The 16,089-nt window shown below is 43.3% G+C and overlaps 1 protein-coding gene across 8 annotated transcripts in view; it reads left to right on the plus strand.

Moving 5' to 3' along the window:
* ABCC2 (ATP binding cassette subfamily C member 2) overlaps nt 1–16,089 on the plus strand; it is a 73,033-nt gene that overhangs the window by 35,320 nt on the left and 21,624 nt on the right. For all 8 annotated transcript variants that reach the window (XM_045438542.1, XM_045438543.1, XM_045438540.1 and 5 more), the window contains 8 exons: nt 1,759–1,885; nt 4,556–4,732; nt 6,131–6,298; nt 8,701–8,881; nt 14,166–14,286; nt 14,577–14,712; nt 15,428–15,647; nt 15,800–15,954. In XM_045438542.1, coding sequence (XP_045294498.1) covers nt 1,759–1,885; nt 4,556–4,732; nt 6,131–6,298; nt 8,701–8,881; nt 14,166–14,286; nt 14,577–14,712; nt 15,428–15,647; nt 15,800–15,954 — 1,285 coding nt within the window. The remainder of the gene's footprint in view (nt 1–1,758; nt 1,886–4,555; nt 4,733–6,130; nt 6,299–8,700; nt 8,882–14,165; nt 14,287–14,576; nt 14,713–15,427; nt 15,648–15,799; nt 15,955–16,089) is intronic.

Raw genomic sequence — 16,089 nt, forward strand, 5'->3', positions numbered from 1 at the left:
GCCTAGGTCTCTGGGTATGATAAAGGATACACACCAAAGCCTGAAACCAATTGAAGTTCGTTTGTTCATTTAAGAACAGTAATCAAGAATATGGCTTCTTTCCCCAAAGTGGACAACGGGAGCTGCCTTTACAAAGATTAAACTTGAGATCTGGAGTTTTACATCTAACTAACGCATTCCCACCTCCCACCTCCTCTGCCCTAAGCCAACCCTTTCTTGCCACGCTGCTGCTTGTCTAGTAGTTCCTCTTCTGCAGTTTTGCTTTCCTTGGTTTCAGTTACCTGCAGTCAACCTCTGTGTGGAAGCAGATGATCCTTCTCCTGATGAATGGTCATGTCAATAGTAGCCTAATGTAGGTCACAGTGCTCCCATCATTCACCTCCCTTCATCTTTCCACGTAGGCATTGTATCATCTTGCATCATCAGAAGGGTGAGTGCAGGACAGTCAATGAGAGTTAAGACCCCATTCACATATCTTTCATTACAGTTTATTGTTATAATTGTTCTATTTTACTAGTTATTGTTGTTAACCTCTTACTGGGCCTAATTTATAAATTGAACTTTACCGTAGGTATGTCTGGATAGGAGAACACATGGTCTATACAGGGTCAGATAGACAGTATATACCCAACTCCACTGAACGTAGCACACATAATATACCAGGAAGCCTGAGCAGGCCACATCTTTGTTCCCAACCCAGCACACCTTATCTTCTCCCTGTTACACCTGGGTCTTTCCACACTTCTATTCCTACAGCCTTTCATATAGATTCTGGAGCTTGCCCTGGGATGCTATCAGGCCAGAAGCCCCTCCTCTGGACCTTCCCAACCTGAAAGCCTCCCTTTGCAGAGAAAAGGCTGGACACAGCTCCCATTTTGTACTGAACTTCTTTTAGACTTACACTAGCAAAGGGCAGTTTCAGAAAGACTGTGAACAAGTTCCTGATGTTCTTAATATACTAGGGACTCAAAAACAGGGTGGGCACAGAGTTTCGAGGAGCCCTTCCCAGTGTGTCTCCCTCCCTAGTTAGACACAGCCAAAGCTCCAGGAGAGGGGAAGGTGTTCTGTGCTTCCAGCAAGTGTTCCATTGAATGGCTGTTCTCATTAAATAGCCAAGTTTGGGAAACCCTGATCTATTCCAACCCTATTAGTTCATAAATGAGAGTCCAGAGGAAGTGACTTTCCAAGATCATATAGTTCAGCAGTGGCAAAGATGAGACTTGAACTCAGGTCTCTAAGCTCCCATTAAGTTCTTGTTCAATGGTACCATGTTGGTGCTAAGAGAATTTTTCCAGTTGAAACCTACATTTAGCACAAACAGTTTATAGACAGTTGGATAAGTTAGGGCTCATTCTCTAGCCCTTTTGAGCTTATAAAAAATGTATTAAAGAAGCACTTCAGAGTCTTCTATATCCAAGACAAATTTTCCAGTCTTGAGGCAAAATCTAATACGAGACTTCTTATGAATGGTCTGAGAAGTGGCCTGAACTACTCTTGAAAAACACCCCTCACCTCCTTTAAATACACTTCTCTTGAGGTGCCTGGGTGACTCAGTCAGTAAAGCGTCTGACTCTTGATTTCAGCTTAGGTCATGGTCACACAATTCATGGGACCAAGCCCTGCACCGGGCTTGGTCCTGACAGCGCAGAGCCTGCTTGGGATTCTCTCTTGCTCTCTTTCTGCCCCTTCCCCATGCTCGCTCACTCATTTTCTCTTGAAATAGACACTTGAAAACCAAATACACTTCTTTCTTTTCAGTGTGAACCTGGACATTATGCCAGGCCAATTGGTGGCTGTGGTGGGCACTGTGGGCTCTGGGAAGTCTTCCTTGATGTCAGCCATGCTGGGAGAAATGGAAAATGTCCACGGGCACATCACCATCAAGGTGAGAGGGGATGCTAAGGAAAAGAGTTCTGACCTTGAGATGTGGGCCACTAAGCACTGCTTTCTCGTTTTGGAGAATGCACTGAGGACTAGAATCTGATGACCACTGTTGTTGTTTTGCTGTAGATGCGGTCTTGGAGACGTTAGGTAAACTTGTAAAGTGTAGATTCTTTGCCCCACCCCACACATATAATCAGACTCTGGGGATAGATTCTAAAAATCTGCATGTTTAATGAGGTCCTATGCATACTAAAGTTTGAAAACTGTTTAACAGAGATCTCTTCCTTCAAAGTATAGGCAATTCTGCTACATCTAGGTTTCTAAAAGCATCATTAAAAACTTACATACCTGCGGCAACTGGGTGGCTCAGTTGGTTAAGTGTCCAATGCTTGATTTCAGCTCAGGTCATGATTTCAGTTTGTGGGCTCGAAGCCTGAGTTGGGTTCTCTGTGACAGTGTGGAGCCTGCTTAGGGTTCTCTCTCCCCCTCTCTCTGCCCCTTCCCATGTGTATGTACTTGTGTGCTTTCTCTCTCTCTCTCTCTCTCAAAAATAATAATTAAAAAAAACTGACATAACTTTGTAACTAGCGTACCAACAAAACCAATAACAATTAAAACAGCAGCACTGTAAAATCTCCACTGGCAGTTACACTGAGCATCACATGTAGCTTTAGACTCCCGATTTCCTCTTCCTCCTCTGAGAGTTTGGTCTTTGACTTCACTTGCTCAAAAATTTGATACAGGGTGTAGACATCATTGTCAATTATATATTTTTTAACCCAGAAGAAATCTTTTCATAGTATCTCCATGAGCACTCTCAGCTTCCCCAGAGAGTTCAATTTAGAGGAACTTATAAGTACTTGGAATCACTTAACCAGCCACTACTTACACCAAAAAAAAACCCACGTGTCTGTAGATTTTTTAGGTTTTTTCCTTAAGATCTTCATATATTGCTAACCATTTCTTTTTTTTTTTTTTTTTTCAACGTTTATTTATTTTTGGGACAGAGAGAGACAGAGCATGAACGGGGGAGGGGCAGAGAGAGAGGGAGACACAGAATCGGAAACAGGCTCCAGGCTCTGAGCCATCAGCCCCGAGCCTGATGCGGGGCTCGAACTCACGGACCGCGAGATCGTGACCTGGCTGAAGTCGGACGCTTAACCGACTGCGCCACCCAGGCGCCCCTAACCATTTCTTTTTAATTATGGGAAAGCTTGGCCCTGACTGCTTGACACTGAGATGCTCAGAAAATTAAAAACTGCTTCTTCCACATTATACTGACCTTATTCCCTGATTTACCAATCCCTCATGAGCCAATTTACATTAAATAATATGAGATATAACGGAGCAGATGCTACTGATTTAACTGTTTCCTAACTTCTTCTTCTTTTTGTTCACTTGGAACATTTATTTAGTCCTTTAGAAGTCAATTTTGAATTAAAAAAATTTTTTTTAAATGTTTATTTTTGAGAGAGAGAGAGAGAGAGAGAGAGAGAGAGAGAGAAACAGAGCACTAGTGGGGGAGGGGCAGAGAGAAAGGAAGACACAGAATCCAAAGCAGGCTCCAGGCTCTGAGCTGTCAGCACAGAGCCAACACAGGGCTCAAACTCACCAACTGCAAGATTGTGACCTGAGCCGAAGTTGGACACTTAACCAATTGAGCCACCCAGGTGCCCCTAGAAGTCAATTTTGAATTGGCGTGTCACTTTGCCCCCATAGATACCATGGAAACTGGGATACACAGGCTAAAAGAAGATTATTTTAAAATTACCTCTAAACATAATTCTCTTTTATAAAAGTGTGTGTGTGTGTGTGCGCGTACACACACACACACACACACACACACACACACATATATTTCTCCTTTAAACTGACACAAAACTGAGTGTCTTCTAAATTATTTTGTAAAAATGGCATTTTCGTTTCAAATGACTTTAACACTCAAAGAAGTTTACATTGGAAATTTGTGGTAATGATTTAACATTAATATTTAAATTGGTTCTAGCCTCAAATCAAGTTTTGACTTCTGTTTAACTTTTTAAATAATAAAAGCTTTAACTTATCATACTTCCTTTTTTGTTATCATAAATTACTATTTATTTTTTTAATATAATTTTTTCAAAAAAATTTTGAGTATAGTTGGCACACGATGTTATGTTAGTTTCAGGTGTATGAGAAAGCTTTTTCTTGCCAACTCATCACTGAGTTCATTCTCAAACACAGGCCTTTGTCACGCTTCCTCTCTGGACATGATCTGCTTCATGCATCAGCCTGGCACCCTCGTTCAAATCTCTTGGTTCTTCCTAAAATCTCTATACCATCACCCCTGTGTTAGCCCTCTGGTGGTCTTAGGGTTTGAGTCAATCCCAGTGAGTTTCCTGTTCTAGAAGCAGCATGTATTTCTTCCTCTAATTTTCAGGATCATGGCTAGAAAGCGATAGTGAAATAGAGAGTAGGGAGAAGTATTTAAGTGGTGAACAGGTTATTGAATGTTTCTCCCTGGCTGGTGCAATAAATACAAGCACATTTATACATATCAGATGCTCAGTCAGCCTGACATTCATTTTTTAAAATCTAAGTTCTGTTTTTCCTTCCCCATGCTGCCACTCCCTCCTTCAGCCCTGCATTTCTGGAGGTATAACTGTCCCGTGGTCTGGTCCTTCCCATCTAGGGCACTATAGCCTATGTCCCACAGCAATCCTGGATCCAGAATGGCACCTTAAAGGACAACATCCTTTTTGGATCCGAGTTGGATGAAAAGAAATACCAGCAGGTTCTGGAGGCCTGTGCCCTCCTCCCAGACTTGGAAGTGCTGCCCGGAGGAGACCTGGCCGAGATTGGAGAGAAGGTACTTGGGACACCAAGGGACCTTGAAGGGTGAAGAAATTGTAGTGGGGGGGGGGGGGGGGGCGGGGTGGCGGGGAGGAAGGACGGTGAAGAAGTACATGGGAGTAAAAGAGCTGACCAATTTTGGTAGTCAGCTTGGAACAAATACCAGAAAACACGAGGGACACCTGGCTGGCTCAGTTGTTTAAGCATCCAGCTTCAGCTCAGATCATGATCTCCTGGTTCATGAGATCAAGCCCTGCGTCAGGCTCTGTGCTGACAGCTCAGATCCTGACGCCTGTTTGGGATTCTGTGTCTCCTCTCTCTCTCTGCCCCTCCCCCACTCACGCTTTGTATCTCTCTCTCAAAAATAAATAAAAACATTAAAAAATTTATTTAATTTTATTTTTTTTTAAATTTTTTTAACGTTTATTCATTTTTTGAGAGAGAGAGAGACACAGCATGAGTGGAGAAGGGGCAGAGAGAGGGAGACACAGAATCTGAAGCAAGCACCAGGCTCTGAATTGACAGCGCAGAGCCCAATGCGGGGCTTGAACCCACAAACCGTGAGATCATGACCTGAGCCGAAATCGGACACTTAACTGACTGAGCCACCCAGGCGCCCCACCAAAAAAAAATTTTTTAAAGAAAGCTGATGAGGCTAGGACCAGAGAGGCTAACTAACCAGAGCCTGGCCCAAGGATGACCTCGCAGGTAGAGGAGCAGACGCAGGACCAGAGCTTAGGTGTCCTGACTCGACTTTTGGATGCTAGTGAGGCCTGGAGAAAGGTTCTACTACTCTGCTTCAAATACTTAGAAATTTAGTGTGACTTTCTCAGGTTATTAAATGCCTTTTTAAAAAATACATTGTTAACGACCGTATTGTATCCATTATATGGTTAGAGTGTAATTGATTTAGAAATTCCCCATGCCTACATATTTAGGATGTTTTCAACCTTCTTTCCTATTACTAACAATGAATAGAGCAGTCTTTGAGGGACAAGAATCTTCAGCTACTAGAAGATTAATGAAGATACAGCTCTAGAATGATTTTGTTCACTATTTCAAATACACTTATTGAGTAATTACTATGTACCACACAGCATTTTAAGCGCTGGAGTTACAACCATGAATAAAATAGGGAAAATCTGCCCTGGTGCAGCTCCACATTCCCATGGGGCAGGAAACAAAAATAATAAGTAAATCCTCTCATAGAAAATGGTAATTTTGGCATACGTTTCATCATTGGGCCTGAAGTAATTTATTTGAATCAAAGTTATTGATTTGTATAGAGGAACTTAGAAGGTTTTAAATCCCTTGATACCTTATTGAAGTAAATCTCTTCCTTTCCCCTCCATAATAGTCTCTTTGAAGGTGGGACTATGGAGTAGTGCTTAATAGAAATTATTTTCTTCTTCAGGGTATAAATCTCAGTGGGGGTCAGAAGCAGCGGATTAGCCTGGCCAGAGCTACCTATCAAAATTCAGACATCTATGTTCTGGATGACCCCCTGTCAGCCGTGGATGCTCATGTGGGAAAACATATTTTCAATAAGGTCTTGGGTCCCAATGGCCTATTGAAAGGCAAGGTGAGAAATTACTTAAAGCAATGAAGACATTGGGGTAGGGATTGGGGGACACATCTCCTAGGACTGCTGCTGTCCTGAAGCATGTATTTACCTCCCCTATCCCCCAACATACCACCAAGGCTGCTGAGGAGATACAGTGTCAGACTGGTCTTTTAGGAGATGACCCATGAAAACTCCCATCTTGAGGTCATAGCTTATGCTAGAACTGGCTAATTTGAACTTTATTCTGTGGCTCCGATGACATTGATCCTCCTAGGATGATTGGTTGTGATGGAAAGCACTCTGATATCTGTGGTATAACAAGATTATATTTGGTCTTTGCCCCCGTTCCTGACACAGAGCTCCGAACACTTGGAATTTCCTGAGTAATACTAGGAGTGTTTTTTGTTCATAAGCCTAGAGAGAGACTTAGGGTGCAGCCCCTAGATAGCCTCAGGACTGGGCTGTTCAAGAGAAAGCCCAAGTGGGGCACCTGGGTGGCTCAGTCAGTTAAGCTTCTGACTTTGGCTCAGGTTATGATCTCATAGCCCATGAGTTCGAGCCCTGCATCAGTCTTTCTGCTGTCAGTGCAGAGCCTACTTCAGATCCTCTGTGCTCCTCTCTCTTTCTGCTCCTCCCCACCATGCTCGCTGGTGAGTGCTCTCTCTCTCTCTCCCATAAACAAACAAACAAACAAACTTTAAAAAAGAGAGTGAGAAAGCCCAAGTGATGGGTGGGTTGGAACTTTCAGGCCTCTGGGGAGGGAAGCAAGGGCTGAAGATTGGATTATAAAAATTTGTGAGCAGTGGGATCCAGAGGGCTTCTGGGTTGGTGAACACATTAAGGTGCCGAGAGGGAGGCTGTGAGCATGGAAGCTCCACAGGTGAGTCCCACACCCCCACAGCCTGCCCTCTGCATTTCTTCTGTTGACTGTTCTTGAGTTGTATTCTTTATGATAAACCAACAAACAAGTAAAGTGTGTTCTGGAGATCGACAAGCCATTCTAATAAATTACTGATCATGAGAAAGGGGCTTTATGGCTAGTTGGTTGGAAGTAAGGGTGGCCCAAGTCATGCAAATTGCCTCTGAAGTCGGTCAGTCTCATAGGACCAAGGCCTTCAGCTGTGGGGTTTGTGCTAATTCTAGGTAGTCAGTGTCAGAATTGAATCGCTGAACACCTAGCTGGTGTCGGAGAATTGGTTGGAGTCAGAAAACATCCCAGAGGACCCAATAACTCACCTTGCTGGTGGGACATAGGTCATCCCACAGGTTTTAGAGCTCTGCTCTGAAAAGGCACTTTCCTGGAACCCTTGCAGGATGTGGGAATGTGGGGATAAAATAGAACTAACATTTTTTTGTGTATTCATGATGCCCCAGGCCTGTGCTAAGCACTTTGATTTTGATGCCTCATTCGACTTTCACAATGCCCCCATGAGAGAGTACAGATAAAGTGGCCAGAGCGAGTCACTAGAGCTAGTGGTAGGTGAAGGCTAGACTTTCCTTACCGTGGGCAAGTTAGCCCATTTGCCCTGACACAGTGGGCTGAATGGGGGAGGGGCTGGCAGAGCCCTTTGTGGGTTTGAATGTGTCCCTCACCAACAGCAAGTGTACCATGAGGGCTGACAGTAACATCTCCCTCAGTATTGGGCAGTTAAACTCCATCTGTGTGTGGTCTGTTCCCTTCAAGACTTCTTGATTGCTGCTAATCAGGGTAGGTGGGCTGCCATCCCACTGAGGCCCTTTGCTTCTCTTGGATCAGTAAGTCAACAGGAACTCACTCTCTCTTCTATTTCTGGTTCTGTCTCCTGTCCGAATGGCCTTTGGCTCCATTCATTCATGAACTATATACCACCCTATGCCTGGTTTGTTGCAAAGACTGGGCGTGCACAGATGAAAAGGTCTGTCCTTGCTCTCAAGTTCAGTTGGTTAGCTGGTTAGTGGAAGGGGAAATTAGCTAGTTATTTCCTTAGTTTAGGATGCATCTGTTATATTGATAGGCTTGGATCTCAAGTGACATTCCTAAGCTCTCAGGAAGCTGGAAGAATGTGTGTAGGGCAAACCTTGCTGTCACTACAGGCAAATAACACTATATCCACGAGGACCAGAGTCTCCCCTTACGCATAGGGTCTGGTGTTAGGATGAGGCGTGGGAAGGAAAGAAAAAAGTAAAAGAGGTCAAGTGTTCAGGGCTACGTTTTGAAACAGAGCCCTAAAATGAATTTAAATGACTGTTTTTTCCTTCCCTCCCACCCCCAGAGCAAGCCAAAGAAGGCAATAGACATTCTGGGTAGTTGGAAGTTAGCTACTCATAGTTGGCAGGAAGAAGTTACTTCCTTTCCTTTTTAAGAGCAAGCCAAGGATGGTGGTGGACAGAGGGGCTCACAGAAGGAAGGTGGTGGCACTACTTACTGTTGTTTTTTTCAGACTCGACTTTTGATTACACATAGCATTCACTTTCTTCCCCAAGTGGATGAGATTGTGGTTCTGGGGAATGGCACCATCCTGGAGAAGGGATCCTACAGCACTCTGCTGGCCAAGAAAGGATTGTTTGCTAAGATTCTGAAGACATCCACAAAACAGATGGGTCTTGAAGGAGAGGCCACAGGTATGTAAGGAGGACTGGAACAGGATAAAGCTTGGGTATGGGAAGGGTAGAAGTGATAAACTGATACTGACTGCCTGAACTATGCAGTATCCAGTGAGTTCAATTTGGAAGTGAATTATCCAGAGATCCAAAATCTATTCTTTCTGTATTTTATGTCTCTGTAAAGAAACACAGACACAGAAATTCTGTGCCTGAGCCAAATTAGGGGCTCATCCTGCTCAGCTCGTCTCCACCATGCAATCGAAGAACACTCTTTAGAAGGGTATGACTGAAGATTTGGGGTGATTAGTCCCTGTGGAAGAAAGACTAGTACCATCAGGCACCCCCTTTTAAGGATGCTGTACTTCTGTTGACTCAAATCACACATCCCACCCCACCTACCCTAAATCCGCTAAAACCACTTCCTGGACAGCTTCATAGACTGGTACTAATAGTGTACTGAAACATTCTTGATAAGGCCTAACAAAGGGCATCTTGACTAATATACCAAAAACCACTGGGTGTTTTGAACCAGGAAGAATCGTGGCAGTTGCATGGTCTCACAGTACACCACAGGAATAGCCCCTAATACCACCACCATTGGGGTCATCGATTAGCTCTAGTCAGCAATGGAGCCCTGATCCCTGGGGACCTTCCCAAGAATCTGCCAGTAGTAGTCCTGCACATAGTTCTGGATATCTGCTTTGGGTAGCAGTCACCAGCAGTAGGTCAAGCCTTAGAAAGCAAGATCTGAAGGGTGCATTCCACAAGTCAGTCAGAAAAGGAGGTAGTTACAGAGCCTGCAAGTGAGAACTCATTCAGGCCTTGAGGTCAGGACACATGATGGTTCAAACCCACCCCAGGGAGCATGAGAGATGGAAAGAAAAGACTGAACCATAAAGTCTGTAAGTATTAAGTCTTTAGACATGGTTTTCTTTTGTTCTTTGAACATATTTATAATAGTTGATTTAAAGTCTTTCTCTGGTAAACCCAATGCCTGTGCTTCCCTAGGTACAGTTTCTGTTGACTGCTTTTTTTCCTGTGTATGGTCCCATGCTTTCTTCCTTTGTGTGTCTCACAATTTTTTGTTGAAAACTGCTCAGGGCAGGACAGGGTAGGAGTGATAAACTGTCAAGTGTTGGAGGGATAGGACAGGAGCAAAGAACAGGATGATATGGGTGACAGGGTTGGGAGCTATCCCAGGAGACTGGGGCAGGGGCACTGGGAACCAGCAGAAAGGAAGAAGTCGGAACTTTTCATTAGCCTTTACGTGCTCCAGGCACTGGCCTGGAGAAAGCAAAAATCACCTGCCTGGGCAGTGAAGGCCCCAAGCCAAAGGGCAGTGTCAGATGCTTTTTTCCCTTAAGTTATTGCTCAACTACATCAACATGAGGTGCCTGGGTAGTTTTCTTATGCTAAGTCTAGACTTTTTTTTGCCGCGATCTGAGTTTCATGGATTCTGCCATGATCTGAGTTTCCAGATGGCCCCTTTGAAGAATCCTATCCTCTATGTAAAGGTCAGTTTGTAAAACAGCTCATCAAGCCTTTGTCAATCAAGGTAAACATTGAGTAATTATTTCTGAGCAATGCCTGGCATGCTGTTGTTGTTGGCAAGGGGTAGACCATGACATGGTAGAATGAAGGGAAAGGCAGGAGGGCAAGGGTGACCTGTGTCAATATTGGCTTGGTTTATCATTTTCTTTCTTTTTTAAAGTATTTTATTTATTTATTTTTTAAATTTTTTTTAATGTTTATTTATTTTTGAGACAGAGAGAGACAGAGCATGAATGCGGGAGGGGCAGAGAGAGAGGGAGACACAGAATCGGAAACAGGCTCCAGGCTCTGAGCCATCAGCCCAGAGCCCGACGCGGGGCTCGAACTCACGAACCGTGAGATCGTGACCTGAGCTGAAGTCGGACGCTCAACCGACTGAGCCACCCAGGTGCCCCTATTTATTTTTGAGAGAGACAGAGTGTGAGCAGGGGAGGGGCAGAGAGGGGGGAGACACAGAATCCAAAGCAGGCTCCAGGTTCTGAGCTGTCAGCACAGAGTCTGACATGGGGCTCAAATCCATGAACAGTGAGATCATGACCTGAGCCGGTCGGTCGCTTAACCAACTAAGCCACCCAGGTGCAACACCCCCCCCTTTTTAAAAATTGTATACTATTTTCTTAATTAGCTGCCATAACAAAACACTACAAACTGGCTCAAACAACAGACATTTATTGTCTCATGGTTCTGGACGCTAGAAGTCCAAAATCAATCCATAGGATTGGTTCCTTCCGAAGGCGACAGGGAAGAACATGTTCCAGGACTCTCTCCTAGCTTCTGGGGGTTTGTTGACAATCTTTGGCATTTTTGGTTTGAAGACGCATCACATCGATCTCTGCCTTCATCCTCACATGCTATTCTCCCTTGTGTGCATCAATTCCAAGCTTCCCCTTTTTATAAAAACATCAGACATAATGCATTAGGGGCTCATCCCACTCCAGTCTGACCTCATCTTAACTAATTACATCTACAATGATCCTATTTCCAAATAAAGTCACATTCTGAGGTAGTGGAGGTTAGGATTTCAACACATGGATTTGGTGGGGGACACAAGTCACTCTATCATGTCTATTCTCTGGCATCCCCAAATTCACATCTTTTTTGTGTCCAAAATACATTTACACCATCCCAGCATCCCCAATGTGTTAATCATTCCAGTATCTCCTCTAAGTCCAAAATCTCCTCCAAATGTCAATTTGAAGTCCCAAATTTATCCTCTCCTCACTCAAATCAGTTGTGGGTGAGACCCAGAGTCTTGGGGCAAAACTCCTCTCCATCTGACAAGCTATAAAACCAGACAGATTATCTGCTTCAATGGTAAGACCAGCATTAGGATAGACATTCCCATTCCAAAAAGGAAAGATGGTCATGAATCCCAAGCAAATCCCAAATCTAGCAGGGTCAATTCCACCAGATTTTAAGGTTTGATGATAGTCTTGTTTGGTCTGATGCTATCTGTTCTTTAGGCTCAACCTGGGCTGGTGGTTCCACCCTCTGGAACTGAGGGGTAGTCAACCCCAGGGTCATTTTTCCCTTTTCTTGAAGGATAACACATGTTCACGGCTGGATAGTTCTATTGGTACGTTTTCTGCCTGTAGAATCCTAGAAGTCTGACCATATTCCTTCATTTAGTCCTGCCTCTGTCCCCTACAGTCCAAGCTGGCAGCTTTTGTGCTAAGATGGTTGATTGGATTAAGTCACACACTTAATCTCTTTAGTAAATCTGTTGAGTCTTTCTAATGGATTTTTCATTTTAGTTACTGTACTTTTCTAGAATCTCTATTTTTTTCTTAATTTGATCTGTTTTGATGTTCTCTATTTGATAAGAACTCATTTTCATACTTTAGATCTTTAGACATGGTTTTCTTTTGTTCTTTGAACATATTTATAATAGTTGATTTAAAGTCTTTCTCTGATAAGCCCAATGCCTGTGCTTCCCTAGGTACAGTTTCTGTTGACTGCTTTTTTTTCCTGTGTATGGTCCCATGCTTTCTTCCTTTGCGTGTCTCACAATTTTTTGTTGAAAACTGGTCACTTTAAATAATACAACTCTGGAAATAAGATTTTTCCTCTGCCAGGATTTGTTGTTCCTCCTGTTTAATTTCCTTAACTAATTCTTACTAAATCTGCATTCTTTGTCGTGTGTGGCCAATGAAGTCTCTGCTTGGGTGGTCAGCTAATGATTAGAGATTTCTTTAAGGGCCTGGAACCAATAAGTCACTCAGGCTTTTCTGAGAGGCTTTGCGTGTGTGTGTGTGTGTGTGTGTGTGTGTGTGTGTGTGTGTGAGTGGTGGGCGGTGGGGGGGGGGGGGGGGGCGTGTCCTTAACACTCCAGTAGGCAATTTACAATTCTGCTTCACCTTTTGTTTCTTGCTTGCCCAGAATAGCCAGAGGTGAGAGTAGGGCCTTCTCCAGTCTCTCTGGAGCATGTGTGCAGCCCTGCCCATGTGTATGGCATTCTAGATTGCCAGGGGTATATTAAAGATATCAAAGCTCCCTAAGGATATCTTATTCCCCAGCATTTCTTTTAAGTTTTTGTTTAGCTACTTATTTGCCCCAACTGTTATCACCATCTCAGGCAGCTGTGATGTTACACAATTGTTGCCGATTGCTGACTCCAAGTCAGGTCCAACAAAGACAAGCCCTGTGCATGGGGTTTTCTAGGGAACTGCCAGACAGGTCAAATAATGATGGTTCTCTAGGGGTTGAAATCAGTAACCAAAGGGTTAGTGGGACTTAGTAAGCACAACTACAACTCTTTACCCCGGCCTTTTTCATTTGCCCTTAAATTTTCTTGACTCTACTTTGTGGAGGCAAATGTGAAGCTTGCCCTCCTGTCTTTTTGGCATCCTCTCAAACCCTTTCCTTACTTTATACTCAATGGCTCAGTGATTGTCTTTGCTGCATGTTGGGCAGACAGACTTGAGTTCAGTTACAGGATGAGGCTTTGGGAGAATTTTGAACACTTTCTGTTCCCTCCAGCAGCCAGGAGGCTGCTGCTATTTGTGGTTACCATGTTTGTGAGGCTCTTAGTATTCTAGGCTACAGCGGATCTGAGGAGAGAGGATTGGGGGTAAATTAAACTATCACAAAGCTTATTGTTCTTACTGGGATTTAGCCATTTTTCTTAAATAAATGTTCCTTGGATTGTTGCAAGCCTTTGGTTAATTCCAGAGTTAGGAAAAAAGTTTAACAATATTTTGCCAGTATTCTCACTGTTTTATGGAGTTATCAATTTCCAGAGGTCTTTACCATTGCCACTGATGTCCAGGCTGTTTTACATTTTACTTATTTTATTTTCAATTTTAAAAATGTATTCTTTATTTGCAGCATATGTTTTTAAAGTGTTTTAAATTCACAAAAGTTTGTAAAGTTATTTCAATTTCAAGAAGAGCATTTTTAATTTATACTCCCCTTTCTAGTAAATTCTGGGAATTAGGACTCTTCTGCTTATCTACTATAACCTTAAAAGTTCTTTCCTTGCTGCAAAAGAACTAAGAAGCTTCTGGGAATATTTTTCTCCTTTTTACCATTTTCTCTTCCACTAGAACATTAACTCATCTCTCCTTTATCCTTGTATTTCTCAGCTATTAGAGATACTAATAAGTAATATTTCTGAAGCAAAATATTCCAGCCTGTGTATACATTTGTGGTCTCTTGCTGAAGGGCCAGCTAGATCAGAAAGAACTCTTCCTGTTCATAGAATTCAGACAGCTCATGTCGCCACCTCCCTAACCTCTGATGTGTCTCCTAGTCAATGAGGACAGTGAAGAAGATGACTGTGGGCTGATGCCCAGTGTGGAGGAAATCCCTGAGGAGGTGGTCTCCTTGACCATGAGAAGAGAGAACAGCCTTCATCGAACACTTAGTCACAGGTTGGTCATCTATTCAGCTGGCAGCCCTCGTCATCACTTCCATATTTCCATCTGATCATTCTCTTTTTCTCTGTGGGCTTGTCCTGAGGGAGTGGACACCGGGGACACTCCCAGCTCTTCCTTTGTTTCTTTGTACGGAGAGCAGGGGCGGGGTGGGGTGTTTCTCTATGGCCATGTGTTCTGAAATGCACTTTGATGTTAGCAGAGCGACTGTGACATCTGCTTGCAACAAGACCCCCCGGATGCATCTGCGCGTCCTTAAGAACGCTTTCCTCCTCTCTCTTTCTCAGTTCTAGGTCCAGTAGCAGGCACCGGAAATCTCTAAAAAACTCTTTGAAAACTCGGAATGTGAATACCCTGAAGGAGGAGGAAGAACTAGTCAAAGGACAAAAACTAATTAAGAAGGAATTCATACAAACTGGAAAGGTGAAGGCCACAATAAAAAGTACAATTTGAGGTGATCTAAGGCTTGGGATCTGAACATTTTAAAGTTTGGTGACTTGAATACATATCTACAGGCGGGATATGTCTCATGTGCTTTGCAAATCTTCAGCTTCATCATTGAAATGTTAGTAGAGGCTTTGGGCTTTCTATCAAATCCTATTTCCAAGAATGACAGGTTTCCTGTGAACATCCTCATACCACATTGCATAAGTAATTCCATTCTGATATGTGGAGGGAACAACAAAACTGCTTTGAGATGCAATTCTTGGAGCCAGAAAACACTAATAAGTCAATCTGAGAGCACACAATTCAAATTAATAAAACTTAAAAACAAGGTCTTAAGTTTAAGGTCTTAATTTAAATCCAAATTACTAAAAACAAGCTCCAAGGTCTGCAGTATACCCTCCATCCCACTCTGTTGTGTCTGTGTTGTTGTTCTCCCACTCTATTTTGATATCTTTCTCTCTTAATTGTATCTAGAAGAGTATTAATAATGTGATATTATTTACCCTACATTGTATTTCAGCATCCATTAGTATCCTGGCCTAATGCAGAAATTGTGACCACAGATTACCAAATTTTGCTACCTGCTATCCACCTTTCCAGGGGACTCCACTCCCCCTTGTGATTGGTATTCTAGGTAACTACTCACCAAAAGCCGTTAGGATTTCTAAAACTGAGGGTGGGTGCTTTTCAGGTGAAGCTGTCCGTCTACCTGAAATACCTGCGAGCCATGGGATTGTGTTTGATATTCTTCATCATCCTTGCCTATGTGATCAATGCTGTGGCTTATATTGGATCCAACCTCTGGCTCAGCGCTTGGACCAATGACTCTAAAACCTATAATGGCACTAACTATCCAGCCTCACAGAGGGACCTGAGAGTTGGCGTCTATGGAGCTCTGGGATTGGTACAAGGTACGTCTGATGGCTATACCAGCCATCTCTTACAGAATCTGCCTGGTCTATGTACTTTGTCTAGACTCAGGGAAGAAATTGCCATCGTGTCCTTGGCACAGGTCTTTAGGGATCCCTGTGCATAGTACTGACTAAACTCGTTCCATTTTTAGGTGTGTTTGTGCTCCTAGGAAATCTTTGCAGTGCCCATGCTTCCACTCATGCGTCAAACATCCTTCACAAGCAACTGCTAACCAATATCCTTCGAGCACCCATGAGTTTTTTTGACACAACACCCACAGGCCGGATTGTGAACAGGTTTGCTGGTGTAAGTATCTAAAGGGCTGTACGATGTTGTGTTTTAGGATCTTTCCACTGTGAACAGGGAAAGAATTCTCCTATCCCCCTAGGCAACAGTATACAGTTATAGTTCTTTTGTCCACTTAGCATGCAAATGTTTATT

This window comes from Leopardus geoffroyi, chromosome D2, assembly GCF_018350155.1.
Source record: "Leopardus geoffroyi isolate Oge1 chromosome D2, O.geoffroyi_Oge1_pat1.0, whole genome shotgun sequence".
In the NCBI taxonomy this organism is placed as follows: domain Eukaryota; kingdom Metazoa; phylum Chordata; class Mammalia; order Carnivora; family Felidae; genus Leopardus; species Leopardus geoffroyi.